The sequence below is a fragment of the Thermobia domestica genome, chromosome 15 (genome assembly GCF_964235325.1).
Source record: "Thermobia domestica chromosome 15, izTheDome1.hap1.1, whole genome shotgun sequence".
Lineage (NCBI taxonomy): Eukaryota > Metazoa > Arthropoda > Insecta > Zygentoma > Lepismatidae > Thermobia > Thermobia domestica.
Genome location: NC_137468.1, coordinates 38,900,294 through 38,915,884, shown reverse-complemented (window position 1 = coordinate 38,915,884; position 15,591 = coordinate 38,900,294). Strand labels below are relative to the sequence as shown.

Sequence of the window (15,591 nt, the reverse complement as noted above, 5' to 3'; positions counted from 1 at the left end):
CGAAAGCTCGTGGACAAAAATTTGCCTATCCGGACTTTACTTTAGGGTTCATTGAAATATAACTTAATTAATCTAATTAGCTTTTTCGGTATTCCAAATTCTGTAAGAACGTTGAACAGTGTATCTCTCCTAACCGAGTCGTAAGCCTTTTTAAAATCAATAAATAGTTGATGTATCAGGGTATTGTATTCCCACCTCCTTTCGAGTATTTGTCAAATGGTAAATGTTTGGTCGATAGTTGATCGATTTCGTATAAATCCGCACTGATAATCCCCAATAATTTCATCTGCGTATGGGGTCAATGTTGATAATAAAATGTTAGGAAAGGATTTTATAGGATGTTGACAGAAGAGAAATGCCTCGATAATTATTACAATTAGTTTCTGTCGCTTTTCTTGTGAATTGGAACAATTATTGATTCTTTCCACTCTTGTGGCAATTCTTCCTTGTTCCAGATAAGAAGAATGAGTTTGTATATCTTGTTCCACAATTTTTGGCCTCCAGCTAAAATTAACTCAGCTGGAATTTCGTCTATACACGGAGATTTTATTTCTTTAATTCCTTTATAGCGATTTCTACTTCTATTTGGTTAGGTTCTGCGATACACGGTTCTGCTGTGTATTTCTCTTTTTGCACGCACATTATTTTTTGGCTGCGTGTTAAGCAATTCGCCAAAGAAATATTTCCATCTATTTAAGATACTATCCGTATCAGTGAGAACTGTACCGTCAAATTTCTTTAATATATAAGCACGTAATTGATAGCCTTTCTTAAATTCGTTGATCCCCTTATACATGTCCCGAGTTTTTTTTTTATTTTTACTATTATCTTCGAGTTCCTTAATTTTAGCATTCAAAAAATCGAGTTTCTTTGTTCTAAAAGTTTTGGACGTTTCCCACCTGATGTCTACGAAATTTTATGTAGTTATTTCATTCGGATTTTGTAGCCAACGTAATTTTGCCTGTTTTCTCTTCTCTGCTAGTTTAATTCATTCCTGTTCGAACCGTGGTTTGTTCCTACGTATTTCTGTGTGTCCCAATTTTTCTTTTGCTGCAATTTTAAAGCTATCTCTAATTTCAATCCAGGTATCCTCAACACTAGTGTACTCCGAATCTTCTAAAATCGAGAATCTACTCGAAACTTCAATCTGGTATTCCTCTCTTACCTGTCTCTCTTCTAATTTCATTAAATTAAATCTCTCCATTTTCACACATTGAATATTTCCTTTATTCAACGATAATCTCTCTCGTATTATCGCTGCTACCAGGTAGTGATCAGTGTTACAATCAGTCCCTCTAAACGACCGAACATCAATTATGCTAGATTGTCTTCTACTATCAAACGTGATTAATTTGATTATGTGTTTTTCCGTCAGGTGATGTCCAAGTGTATTTATGAACGTCGCGATGTGGGAATTTTGTACTCTTCACGATTAGGTTTTTGGATGTTGCAAAGTTCACGAGTCTAACACCGTTGTCATTACTTTCCTTATGCAGACTTTCGTTCCCTATAATCGGTTGAAAATATCCTCTCGTCCTACTTCGCATTGAAATCCCCTAATAGAATTTTCATACGGTATCGCGGGAGTTGGTCACATATCCGTTCCGCTTCTTCGTAAAAACTGTCTTTTATATCGCCATCCTTATCTTCAGCTGGGGCATGTACATTTAAAACAATAATATCACACGACCGAGCCTTATGAGTAATAAAAGGTCTATCAGTAACAAATTCAACCCGCTTAATTGCTGATATTATTCGTTTGTGAACGAAAAACCCTGTTTCTAATTGATGACTTTTATATCTAGAGGCATTTTCCTCGATCCGCAACCTGAGGACATGCCATGCCGTAGTGACAGAAACTTACATTACGTTTTCACAGACACCTTTAAATAATCATAAGAACTAACAATGTTTCTCGAAATGGGTCAGAAGTTCAAGAAAATATCTCAATCCTTTTAAACCACTTACAAGGAAACCTTTTCTGATGTCACACGAATGTGGAACGAGACTATGGTCAATCGATTTGTGTTAGTGAACACGAAAATCCATAGGCGGCAAAAACCCTCGATCGCAACCGTTCCGTAGTTATCGGGGGGAGTAGGGTCACTGGAAACAAAACACGTTGTGGATAATGAGACGAAATATGGAGTGAGTTCGATGAAAACATGCTTAGAAGCACAGTTAAACATATACTACATTGTGACATTACATTCGACAATACTCTGACAAATGAGGGCAGAGGCGTAGCACGTAACGACAGAGAAAGAGGGCGGATTTTTCCTTATTAGACGTTATGACAGTTATATACATGTGCACAGTTGTGTTCTTTATCTGCAGCATATTTTGCTTCTTTGGTGCTTTGCGGTGCATTCACACAGGGGCAAATACTGTCACACTTTTATGTCATCACCATCATCATAATTATCAACCATTGTCGATCCACTGCTGGATGAAGGTTTCTCCAATACTTCTCCACAATCGTCTATCGTGAGCAGTCCATTATGTTGCACTACCCTATATTTTTAGTCATAATTTTCGATTATTCTTATTTATGTTCAACGTAACTTCCAAGCAGGCACGTAGCAAGTCAGGACTTTAGAGGAGGAGGAAGGATCCTAGCAATGTTGAAGGAATATACAGACAGTATGACGTGCGACAGACATATGAAAATGAATGCCTACATTTATACAACAGTCTATACACATCGAGTGTTACGAGGGGAGGGGGTCCGGACCCTACGGACAATCCCCTCCAGAGCTCTCTTTCTTCCATGTATGCTTCACGGTGTCGTCTACAGGCTGGGTCTATAGTTTGCGATAGATTACTTGACCATGAATTATTACTGTATCACTCCCTTGACGTCTTGCTTCTCCGTTTTCTTCAATTATATGACTATATTTACTTGCGCTTACCCACCCCTCATGTGTCGTTATGTGCTACGCCTCTGCCCTCACTTGTCAGACTATTGTGGAATGTAATATCACACTGTAGTATGTGTTTAACTGCGTTTCTATGCATGTTTTCATCGAACTTGTTCCACATTGCATCTCATTATCCACAACGTGTTTTGTTGCGAGTACCCTTACTCCCCCCGATAACTACGGAACGGTTGCGATGGAGGATTTTTCCCGCCTATGTATTTTCTTGTTCACTAACACAAATCGATTGACCATAGTCTTTTTCCACATTTCGTGTGACACCAGAAAAAGTTTCCTTCTTAGCAGCACAACAAGGAGAAATATAAAGGTTCAATACTTACTAGGTGTCTGGAGGTAGTATCGGTATCAAAAGGTTTGGTTGTAGAAATAGAAACAGTTTTAAAGTGGTTTATTGCTATGCAATTGTAATGCAAAACTAGATTATAGTGACTCCTTAGCACAGGTAGATGCATGTTTTTAGCAGTTGTCTCCCCTTGTGAGAGTACACACCATCCCTTCGCGCTTGCTGCCTGCAGTCACACCCTCGCGGGAGCCACCCTTAGCTTCACCTTACTTCTATAGTGACCACTTAGCATATTTTCGTGTGTATTTTTTCACCAGTTATCGATTTAATGATATGTTACTTTTAAGATATTTTATTTATGGCATAAGACATATTGATTATGGGATGTATGATTGCAAGTGTTTTATAAATATGTACACAGGGAGTGTGTAAAAGAATAAGAGATTCGAAGGCATTAGAAAATTTTTGAACTGTCATTTCTGCCCATATAGCACACGACATCACTAGAACGTCCCATTTTGATCCCAATGATCCCACATAGTTCCCGGGATTATCGGGACAATGAGTAGACATCCCATGGATGTCCTGCATGGGACGTCCTAAAGGATATCCATGTAGGATGTTCACGAGACGTCCCGGATGGGACAGGAGACCCCAGAGAAATCCCACGCCGGACATACCTAGGACCACCTTATCCTGCGATTTACCAGTGAACATCCCTTGAAGTGCCGTTTCCTGGGATATTAGCGGACATTTGGATATCCCGCGAGAGGTCCTATGGATGTCCCGGGAGCAAATTCAGATGATCCGGGGATGTCCCGTTGTCCAATTCGAATGTCTCGGACGTCCCTTGGACGTCCGTGCGCTACGAGGGTGATGGTATCCCTCAACTTTACTCTTTCCTAGTCGGGTATTGATATGCGCCAACAAAAGAAGAGTGTAGAAGGCACGAGGATACTACTCTCACAAAGAAATCTCAGTTTTTGTCCCTGTATTCTTAATCTGTACTACCTGATGTTCCAATACCATCAGATTTCTTGTAAATAACATCGCCCAGAGGTGGCGGTGGCTCAGTAGTAGAGTACTCACTTCTGGTGCCAGCTCTCGCCAAATTAGCTATGTAGTGAAAGATTACAATACCGCGACCAAGTTGAACCTGGCTCAATGGAATTTTAATTTCACTGTTATCGGTGAAACTGGCCATTAGTATGATTCCAGGGTTTGCGAGGTCCTAAATAGACAACATCGAATCTACATGTTATCTCAGGGCTCACTTGTTTTCTGCTACTGTCCTTCTACATTACCTGCCTATATTATTATTATTGATTTGCAAGAACCTTCTTTCTTATAGCCTAAAACAGGACGGCCGTGTGCACCAGCGAAGTTCAAATGAGCGTTCATGTAAAGAAGTTCAAAATTGAAGGTGCTAACTTGAAAATATTTCAAGAAATTTTCTTGCACCACTCAAAGTTTACTATATTTGGTTCAGTACTGCAGACTAACCAAGTTCAATGAAGTTAAAAGCCCAAAAATTGGTTAAATTTAATTTATTCACCACTTGATCGGGACTTAGAATTGAACGTCTTTTAACAGTTGAACTTCAGTGCACACGGCCGTAAATAAGGATTTATTTTAACCAAGCTTTCCTTCTTTGAAATTCAAACATAAATCTTTAATGTATTCTTTTCCTCACTCTTTACCTTCATCATCAAATCCATGAGTAATTTCATGTCCAATGAATATTCCAGCAGCTCCATAATTTAAGGCACTATAAATACAAATGAAATAAGATTGTTAGGGATTAGAAACAATTGGATTCTTGTGTCAGAGCTCGTGTGAATAAGATGTGTAGTGCTATAGCTCTTACCTTGTCAACATTAGCAATTATGGCTTATTTGTGTGGAGATAGCAAGAAATTTCAGTTTATAGCTTGAAGGATATCATATCATCTACCGGTAGTGGTGATATTTTATGCTATACGTACAGGGTGACCCAATAAAAGATCCGAAACTTTAAAGGCTAACACAATACAAAGTATTGCAGATAGAAACTTGTTGATTAAAAAATATAAAGTGGAATTTAAAAGAGTCTGTAATTACCCTGTTCTGTTGTGGTGAAATGGCCAACAATTGACAACTAATACGCAATAAAACGTGTCACTTTTTGATTGGCTGTAATGTTATCAGTGGAGGTATGATGCGCTCAGCACTCTCGTGTCGTTTTTTGTTGTCATTACTGTTTGGTCAGAAGCTGCTCGCTCACATGCAGTTTAAGTGCTTTCCAAAAGTAGCAGTTCTACGATTACAGTGCAAAGAGATTTTCGCTTGAAGTTTCCTATTCCACGTAATGAAGATATTTTTGATCGGAAGACTATCTTCCAGTGGGTCGAGAATTTCCGAACAACGGGTTCAACGGTGAAAAGAAAATCATCTAGCCGACCTATAAATGATCGTACGTCTGAGATTATTGAGGCAATGAGATAGACTGTTTGGTAGTTCCTGAAACGTTCCGAAAGGAAACATGCTACAGCTGTTGGGCTTCCTAGAGACAGTGTAAGAACAGAACAAAGTAATTACAAATCATTTTCAATACCAATTTAATTTTTTATGAATAAATACCTTTTTATCTGCGATCATTTTTGTCCAATTAGCCTTCAAATTGTTCGAGCTTTTATTGGGTGGCCCTGTATATCTTTAAAACATGTGAAAAATATTCGAGAATTAGGAGCAATAAAAGAACAAATGGAAGCAACAGAATTAGGAGGAAGAAAAGGGCTTACAAATCAGAAAACATTGTAGGAATTGTACAAAACCAAGACATTGACCCGAAGAACATAGTGCAACAAGTGAGTGAGATACACGTAAAAAATGCCTAAAATTGTGCAAATCAAAAACATCTTCACGACGAGAAAAGACAAACTGGTTCTTAGATAAAGTCTATGATTTAACTGAAGGAAATCTCTGTACTTAAAAAATCAGTTATTGATCTAACAAAAATGTAGAGCCTTGTAAATATCGCAAAAATAAAAAAAAAACATAGTAAATTCAGAACAAAAATGATTTAAAACTTGAAGAATTTTACAAAAGCTAAGAAATATTACACAATTACACAATTTACATAATTAATAAAAGAAGTTAACAACTATTACTATAGAAAACAAAATTCATTGTGCAAAAATAATACGCAAATTACGCAAGATAATAACTTACATTATAAATAGAGGGTGTCCAATATACAATGCAACCCGGAGTTTGGGATGGTAGAACTTTTGAACTGAAAGCGGTACACAAATGATGGTTATACCAAAATGAAGTCTTGTCCATGCATATATTTTTTAACTAGGAAGCAACGATTGAAGTGCACTAAGAACCACATAATGTTGCTAGATGTAACCAAAGGTGTAAATCAATTTTTTAACAAATCACGTAAATTCACCCATAACTGTTTGTTCTGTTTGTATGTTTGTTCTGTCGTTAATTTTCAGCTTGTATAGTTGGAGTAGCTTGGAAACTATGGAGCGGAAAAAATATTTTTCATTTCCACCGATAACCAATCACATGAGGCCTTTGTAAGGGGTAACTACGGAAATCATAGTTTTCATAAATTAATATTCTGAATTGGCAACCATGCTGATGTTTCAGTGCATCAAAAGGGGTGTCAAGGGTCTGTCTATTATAGGGAGTAGCGTAGCCAGGATGTGTGTTTGGGGGGGGGGAAGTGCTGTTATAGGTACATATAGAAAAATTGCAAACAAAAAATATATAAACATAAAAATATATTTAAAAAAATACAAACATCAAAGTACCAAAGTACATTATCGAACCTCTTTGGGGGGCCCGGCCCCTCCGGGCCCCCTTCCCTACGCCAGCTAGCTTGTTTACCAGCGGGGGCTGAGGTAGAGGGGGAAAATTTTCAACATTTTTTCTGCCTGACTCTTGCGACAATCCCTTACTCTCCTTCTATATGTCAGCGTTGCCAGGCGTAAAAAAAATTGTCACATGGATGTCATTCTGAAGAGTTAGTTGGTTATTTGTTGGGTGTTGTTGTGGTCGCGGTTTTGTTGCTTATTATTCATTTGACAATGGCTTTACAGCGTAAGAGAGGGCAAACTATACCCCCCGAAGATAGAGAAGTAATAAGGAAGGTCATAGTGCAGTGCGACGAAGAAGCGAGGGAGAAAAAAACTGAAACATTTGTTATCACAGCCTAATTTGCGTGTGTCCACGTATACACGTTTCTACATTCTTTGAACATTATTTATGACTTAATTTATTTAAAATTGTATTGACTATTTATCTTCATTGTTTTCAGTAACATTTTAGTGCCTGTTTTACTGCCTATTTTGTAAATTTTAAGTGCATATTTGCCCACCTATTTTCCAGGTTTTTAATGCCAAAACATCTGGTTTCTAGTGATAATGATTAATCGAACTTAAACATAACACATAGCGGTATATTCTTCATTGCATTTCTAAACTGTTAATAGGAAATTATGTACTGGTATATATTAATTTATATATTTCAAGTGTTATATATAAGCTCTGTAATTAGATTGTAACTAAATGTATTATACGAAGACAATGCTATTTTTAGAAAATTTCATCGAAAGAGCGGAATATTCTTAGATATAATTATTATCAATAAGAATTCATATTTATTATTATTATTATTATTATTATTATTATTATTATTATTATTATTATTATTATTATTATTATTAATAATAATATTATTATTATTATTATTATATTACTAATAGGAATAAACAAGCTTAGAAGCTTCTAAATGTAGGACCTACATTTTTCTTGCATGAAGCGGGATTTGAACCATCGCATTCAACTATCCCCAGCGGAATTGACCCTTTATGTTGCAATCGAAGACTAAAATGCTACACCTCTCTGCCACGTGGGTGGTTATAAAATATAGAAGGTGAGTAATATGCAAAATGTATCCAAATACGGTAACTGCTTATGCAATTTTTTTAAAAAAATCTTTCGATAGGGATTGCACAGTTTGCATAAACTCTTTGAATTAAGTGAGTATTAGGTGATCTTTTACAGCGCACTGGCAACCCTGCCCAGGCCCATCGAGTGACCGTTTCTTGATGACGGGGTGGGGCACCTGTCAATCAACTCTGAATTCCTCAGCCTCGCAGTAAAGCCAGCTCCCTATAATACATTATGCAACTCCTGGCAACAATGAAAAAGAAACTGAAATTATCATGATAAAACTTTTACTTACGTGCACCCGGCAACCCTGCTATTCATTACGAAGTGAATTGTCAGTTCTACAGTAGATGCTGGAAGTGGCCCCGTTTTGATTCAAACACAGGTTAACACGTTTCACCATGTTGGCAGCAACTTTACAAAGAGTAGAACTGTTAATGTTCTCAGTGCACAGCGAAAGTTTGTTCCCAGGTGTTGTATACTTCGAGGATTGTTCTTGTATTCCTCTTGTTTTGAGCAGGCCCATAGAAATGAATAGCAGTATTGCCGGGTGCATGTAAGTTAAAATTTTATCATGATAATTTCAAAGATTCTTTTTCATTGTTTTCAGGAATTGCATAATGTAGACAGATCCTTAACATACCTTTTGATGCACTGAAACATCATGAGTGTTGCCAATTCAGAAGGTTAATTTATGAAAACTACGATTTCCGTAGTTACCCCTTACAGAAGCCTCATCTGATTGGTTATTGATGGAAATGAAAAATATTTTTTTCCGCTCCATAGTTTCCAAGCTACTCCAACTATACAAACTGAAAAATAAACATAGAACAAACATACGTATGAGTTATGAGTGAATTTACGTGATTTGTAAAAAAAAAAAAAAAAATGATTTACATCTTCAGTTACATCTGGCAACACTGTGTGGTTCCTAGTGCACTTCAATCGTCGCTTCCTAGTTTAAAATTATATGCATGAACAAAGCTTCATTTTGGTATAACCACTATTTGTGTACCGCTTCCAGTTCAAAAGTTCTACCACCCCAAACTTCGGGTTGCATTGCATATTGGACACCCTGTAGAAACAACGAAAAGTATGTAAAATAAATGAATTAAATACTAAAAGAGTTGTGACAACTTTTTTTTTTTTAACAGAATCTTGTGTTTATAGTCGAAGTTCTTAAGAAACATTTTCCAGTGTTGGTTGAAAATTGTTAATATACAAATTAATGATAAAATAAGCTTAAATTTAAAAATCCATAGTTTTACTCCAATTACTGAACGAGAAACTGAAGACTATAACTTAATTAGGCCTATCGCCGACAACAGCATCTGGTATAGACCGTTATCTCCAAGCGTATTGAAACAAGCAAATATCTAATTTACTGAAACCGTTGCACCATTTAACTTAGGAACAAGTGTATTCCCCGATTAAATTAAGATTGATATAATAAAAATAATCCACAAATAAGGCCTCAAGATTGACCCTAATAACTATATACCAATATCAATTGTCAATAACTGCGCTAAACTTCTAGGAAAATGTATGAAAACAAGGTTATTTACTTTTCCTGAGCAAAACAAAATTTCTACTAATCAATTTGGTTTCCAAACGGGTCATTCCATATCAAATCATCCACAGAAACAGGCACTCTGCACCCGACCATCTCAGAATTGAATCAAAATTGGTAGACTGATAGATTGTTGGATCCTGATTCCAACGAGCCCAACGGTTTTGAAATCGGTCCACTGGTTCAAAAGTTATTAGCTTTTGAAATTTAAGCTTAAACTGCAAAAAAGCAGTCGCGAATTGCGTTTTTTGCTTCAAGGTCATAGAGGAAAATGGGTATAACTTCCTTTGTAATAAAGATAGAGCCATGATTCTTTTTTTGATTTTGAACTCATGTAATATACTTTCAGGTAAAAAAAGATTGAGTTGTAATTCCTTCAATGGAATTTATTATGAGTGCTAATGCACAAAAAAAGGAGAGTTGAAAAAGACTAACGTTTTTTAATCTTTAAGTTCCCATAACTCATGAGCCCCACTTCCAATTTTTATGAATTTTTTTTAAAAGATAGCTGACAACATGTACAATAATCTCAATGAAAAAAATTGATGGGATCTCTAAAGGAACACACAGAAAAAAATAAAAACTAAAAATTCCTTATTTTTTGATAATGAGATGAATATAGGCCTAGTTAATTAACGTAAAATAGACCTAAATACTACATTGCTTGTTAATAATGCATTAAAAATAGTACTAAATGTTCTTAGCAATGTCCACTACTTACACATCACACTGCAAGAAACTTGTAACACACACACATAAATGTTGCTAAAAAAAAAAAAAAAAAAAAAAAAGTTCAAAGTGTAGGCTACTTACACTCTAATGCCTTTGCACATATTCTGCCCATTTTTTTGCCACTAATTTACTGGAAGTATCTGACAGCTTATATGTTCTTCCTGTAATGGTACTGATATCCACAGATGTTAATATGTTGGTGAAAGGTACAGGCCATGAGTCCATTCCAATAAACCAATTACTCATATGAACACATGCGCAATAGCTATTCACTGACACTATTGGCATAGGAAGGTCTACTGACAATGTAAAACTGGATGTAACACTGAAATTCTCATCACTGCTTAACATTTTAGCACCTATCTTCATCTCTGAAATGTGTTGAAAATAGTGCAGACTTCTAGTGCCAGGAATTGTTCTTGCTGCCGTGAATCGCTTCTTCAGTTTTTCTCGAATGGGAGGCATATCTTCTTTTGCTACGTAATAAAACAGAACACCTTCTATGTGATCTCGACAGTATTCATACATGGCTGCTGTATTCATGATATGTCCACTTACAGTCCTTTGTAGACTTGCTTTTGTGACAGAACGCTTGATAGTTCCTCCAATGCCATCGCAAGGCGATTTGCCTGCGAAGAATGACCACTTTGCTTTCAAATTAAAGTTTTCCTCATGATGGCACAGATTCAAGAACGATTTGCAGTTCTTATACTGACCCGCACAACCGTCTGTGAAATACTCAACTTCCACCACTTTTGGAAGTTCATTTCTGATATACACTGAGAGTAGTCGTTGTGTCTCGAAGACCATTGGAACATCATGTTCCAAATCATCGCTGAGAATGGAGATATTCTTGTGTTTGAGAGTTCCGTCTTCATTGTAATAAATAACGCATGTGTGTAGAGTATGTAGAGTAATATGGGATGAAAATAAATGTTAGAAAGACAAAAGCCAGGTGATTGGAACGAAGGGGCCTGTGTCAAATATAAAAGTAAGAGGGGAGAAAATAGAACAAGTGAGTAGTTTTCAATATCTGGGTAGTATTCTTAGTAATAACATGAAGTGCGAACGTGAAATAAAAGCAAGGATAGGAATGGCGAAGGAAGCCTTTAGGAGGAAGAAAAGTCTGTTTTGTGGGACCTTGAATAAAGAGTTGAGAAAAAGACTCATAAGGTGCTTCGTGTGGGGTGTTGTACTGTATGGGGCGGAAACGTGGACATTATGTAAAGGTGACGAAAATCGACTGGAAGCCTTCGAAATGTGGGTGTGGAGAAGAATGGAAAGAATTAGTTGGGTCGAGCGGAAAACGAATGAGAGAGTGTTAGAAATGGTGGGTGAGAAAAGAACACTTTTAGATAGTATTAGGAAGAGGAAGAGAAACTGGTTGGGACATTGCCTAAGAAGAGATTGTATCATGAGGGACGTCCTAGAAGGTATAGTGGTGGGAAAGAGAGGGAGGGGGCGAAGGAGACTACAATTAATGGATGATATTAAAAACAGAAAGATCATACGCGAAGACGAAGAGGTTAGCGGAGGACCGTGGAGCATGGAAGCTTCACAGCTGCGGCAAGTGACCTGCCAATAAAAGCAGGATACCTATGATGATGATGATGAATTTACTGAATATGAATTTTTAAAATAGTTGTGCTTTAAATTATGAATTAATAATACTGGTGGTCTAGCATTGATTTACATCCCATAAGCTTAATTTCTAACACCATATTTCTTTATTTGGGACCTATTCCTGGAGAACAGTTCTTCTAATGGAACCTCTTTAAGACATGTTCTAACATTTTCTTCACATACATTGCAAACATGCTGTTTTGGTAGCAAAAATTGTAAGAATTTTGTATGCTATTGGCTTTTCTCTGATTGAAATTCTGAATTTAGAGAATTTTATTTTTTTCTGTGTGTTCCTTTAGAGATCCCATCAATTTTTTTCATTGAGATTATTGTACATGTTGTCAGCTATCTTTTAAAAAAAAATCATAAAAATTGGAAGTGGGGCTCATGAGTTATGGGAACTTAAAGATTAAAAAACGTTAGTCTTTTTCAACTCTCCTTTTTTTGTGCATTAGCACTCATAATAAATTCCATTGAAGGAATTACAACTCAATCTCTTTTTACCTGAAAGTATATTACATGAGTTCAAAATCAAAAAAAGAATCATGGCTCTATCTTTATTACAAAGGAAGTTATACCCATTTTCCTCTATGACCTTGAAGCAAAAAACGCGATTCGCGACTGCTTTTTTGCAGTTTAAGCTTAAATTTCAAAAGCTAATAACTTTTGAACCAATAGACCGATTTCAAAACCGTTGGGCTCGTTGGAATTAGGATCCAACAATCTATCAGTCAACCAGTTTTTTTTTAATTCTGAGATGGTCGGGTGCAGGGGTGTGGATGAGGTGATGTGGAATGACCCAAACGTAAAAATACGTCAGATTGGCACACATGTGTACCTTATATTATAGTACATTATTTTTTCTATATTACTTTTTTTTTTGTAATGTTATCACCTAATGAATTTCGACTTAAACGGTATTGGAAGAATGACCATCCCATCTTAGAGACCCAGAAAACTATGGACTGGACAGTAATATCGGTTGTTCTCGATTATTTTTACGCGTCATCTCTTCTCTCCCTTTCTTCCCCATAAACTGGAATCCACTTATTTATCAAAAATCATCAAGATGGTGCAGTGATCTAGGAGGCGTTAGCCGTGAAATCGTTACATTTGTTTATATTTATGTATATAGATATGAACTTAAATATATTAAATTAGCATTACTTACGCTAAATTTCCTTTCGCAAAGTTAGGAGCTTGCAGAATTGCAGCAGGGAAAACTGAAAAATTAAATTGTTTACTAAGTTTACACTAACATAAATTATATCGTTCAGGCACGAGCAAAATACAAATAAGATCACTGGAACCTTTTTTCTTCTTTCTTTAGTTTCCTGTACATAGTTATGTCGTCTCTTTACTACTTACATTTAGAAACCATGGAGCATATTCAGAGACGATTTTACGTATGATTAGTAACGTACTAAGCTTTTGATTAGCGCGTTTCCGTGTTGATGGTCAGTAATATTTTTTGATTATGGTAAGTACGACTTATATCGAAAGAAGCAACCCACGACTTTTCCTCACGGTTGTCCAAACACACTAGTAGAAAACGTAAGAGTGAATATGACAAAAAAAAAAAAAAAATACTCTTACTTTTCTCATAATGTATTTGCACATGGTTTTGTATCTTTCGATATAATATCTGAATACGGAAATTTTAACCATGCGTTAGCGAAACCACACTGTTCACATATAGAGAGAAATCGTATGGCCTGATATTTCTCCCTCGGAGGTACAGGACATTATGTCACATTTGTCTAAGTTTATAGGAGAGGAATTTTATAATGCTCATTGTTGCTTTTATTGATTTTCTGCTTCTGTTTATTGAACTATTGTAAAAAAAAAAAAAAAAAGGTTAATACTACGTTCTTCATATTCAACATGAGCAGAAAATAAATAAAAGTGACAATCGGCAAGATAAAATTGCTCTCCTGCAAACTTAGACAAATATGACATAGTGTCCTTGCAAACTTAGACAAATATGACATAGTGTCCTATACTTCCGAGGCAGAGATATCTCAACTGGTATAAGATTTTTTTTTTTTTTTTTTTTTGTATTTTACTAGTAAATGTCCCCATGTGTTAGTACAGGCAATATTTTACATTATTTGCGTTCCTCCTTTTGCGGCTTATCAACTCGTACAAAATTTGAACACCTCCTATAGTAAACCCCCTTTCTCTTCCCTATGAGGTCAATCATCATATGGACAAAATTGACCATTGCTCCTGTTGTTCGAGATTCCTCAAAATAGGTTCTAATTTATTATTTAAGGCTTCATGGCAAATATAAAACATGTCGCATAAAGTGTAGACTTTATAGGACATCTAGATAGAATAAAAATGTATATTTAAATTCTAAAATTTCACAACATATTACTTGGGAAATCTTGTACAGTAGTAACTAATGAAAACTTAAATTTCTACATAATGTCTCGTTAACTTACCTATTATATTTAATGCTTGATTGTAATAAGCATTCACTGTATTCGGATTTATTTCCCACCTATAATATAAAAAAGCGCTCAATCTTAGTTGTAATATATTTACATTATTTTATTTATAAATGTATATATAACTACTGTTCTACTTTACCCTAAATATTGGTAATTAACAAATATATTTAGTTATATAAGAAGTGCCCATTCTTCGCATGGGAAGAATAAGCTTTAATGGATGTAAAAAGAAAATTTAAATATTGTAGAAATTGTCTCCCTTTCGCCCCTTTGGAAGTGAAACACTTGTTCTCTCGTTTCTAACGAAGTTTATATACTGAATTTTGCATCATCAACTTAAGTAAATTCTTACATTGGGTACATTCCGATAAAGAAACGGAAATTTGTACGTTACATATATTGTTTCCCTTACTCCTTTCGGAACGCAGTCTTCAAGACGCTAAAATGTGTAATCTATTATTTTCAAAGAAACGTTTATACAGGGTGTTTCATAACAATACCGACAACATTTGGGAGGTCATTCCTGCCAGTAATATAAGAGAAAAAGTATAGACCATCCTGGGTGCACAAATGCTTCCTTTCGGAGTTATAGGCTGCCGAAATTATGCAAAAGTTAATTTTAAAGGGCCATAGCTCCAAAACTATGAGATCTACCGTAGTCAGGTCAAGACTTCACTTAGGAACTAATATGTGCCCTCCATGTTTCAGAATCCTGCGATACTTCCGCAGTTGGCGAGCACTTCAAATTATATGACCGTAGAAAAACTCCCTCTATAAAAATTGCTTCGTGAGTACATTAGGATTCTGAAACATTATTTCTGAAACATTATTATCGAAAGAAACGATACCAGAAGACACATGCCTCATTTTATCAACGTTTGCTCATATATATCCTATTTATGTTCACAATATTTGAAAGCTACTGACTTCTCTTTATAATTTTGCACGTAACATTGCCATCCACGATCTTTCTACCTACCTAGTTCTCGAAATTTCATGTGTTAATAATTTAAATATAAGAGAAATCCGAGTACCTCTTCAGA

The 15,591-nt window shown here is 35.8% G+C and overlaps 1 protein-coding gene across 1 annotated transcript in view; it reads right to left on the bottom strand.

The window, feature by feature from the left end:
* The window catches only part of LOC145671837 (neprilysin-1-like), a 64,503-nt gene that overhangs the window by 23,088 nt on the left and 25,824 nt on the right, over positions 1 to 15,591 (bottom strand). The window contains exons 3-5 of the mRNA XM_081741063.1: positions 14,540 to 14,598; positions 13,264 to 13,315; positions 4,923 to 4,990 (exon numbers count right to left, since the gene is read on the bottom strand). Of these exons, the coding sequence (XP_081597189.1) occupies positions 4,923 to 4,990; positions 13,264 to 13,315; positions 14,540 to 14,598 (179 nt within the window). The remainder of the gene's footprint in view (positions 1 to 4,922; positions 4,991 to 13,263; positions 13,316 to 14,539; positions 14,599 to 15,591) is intronic.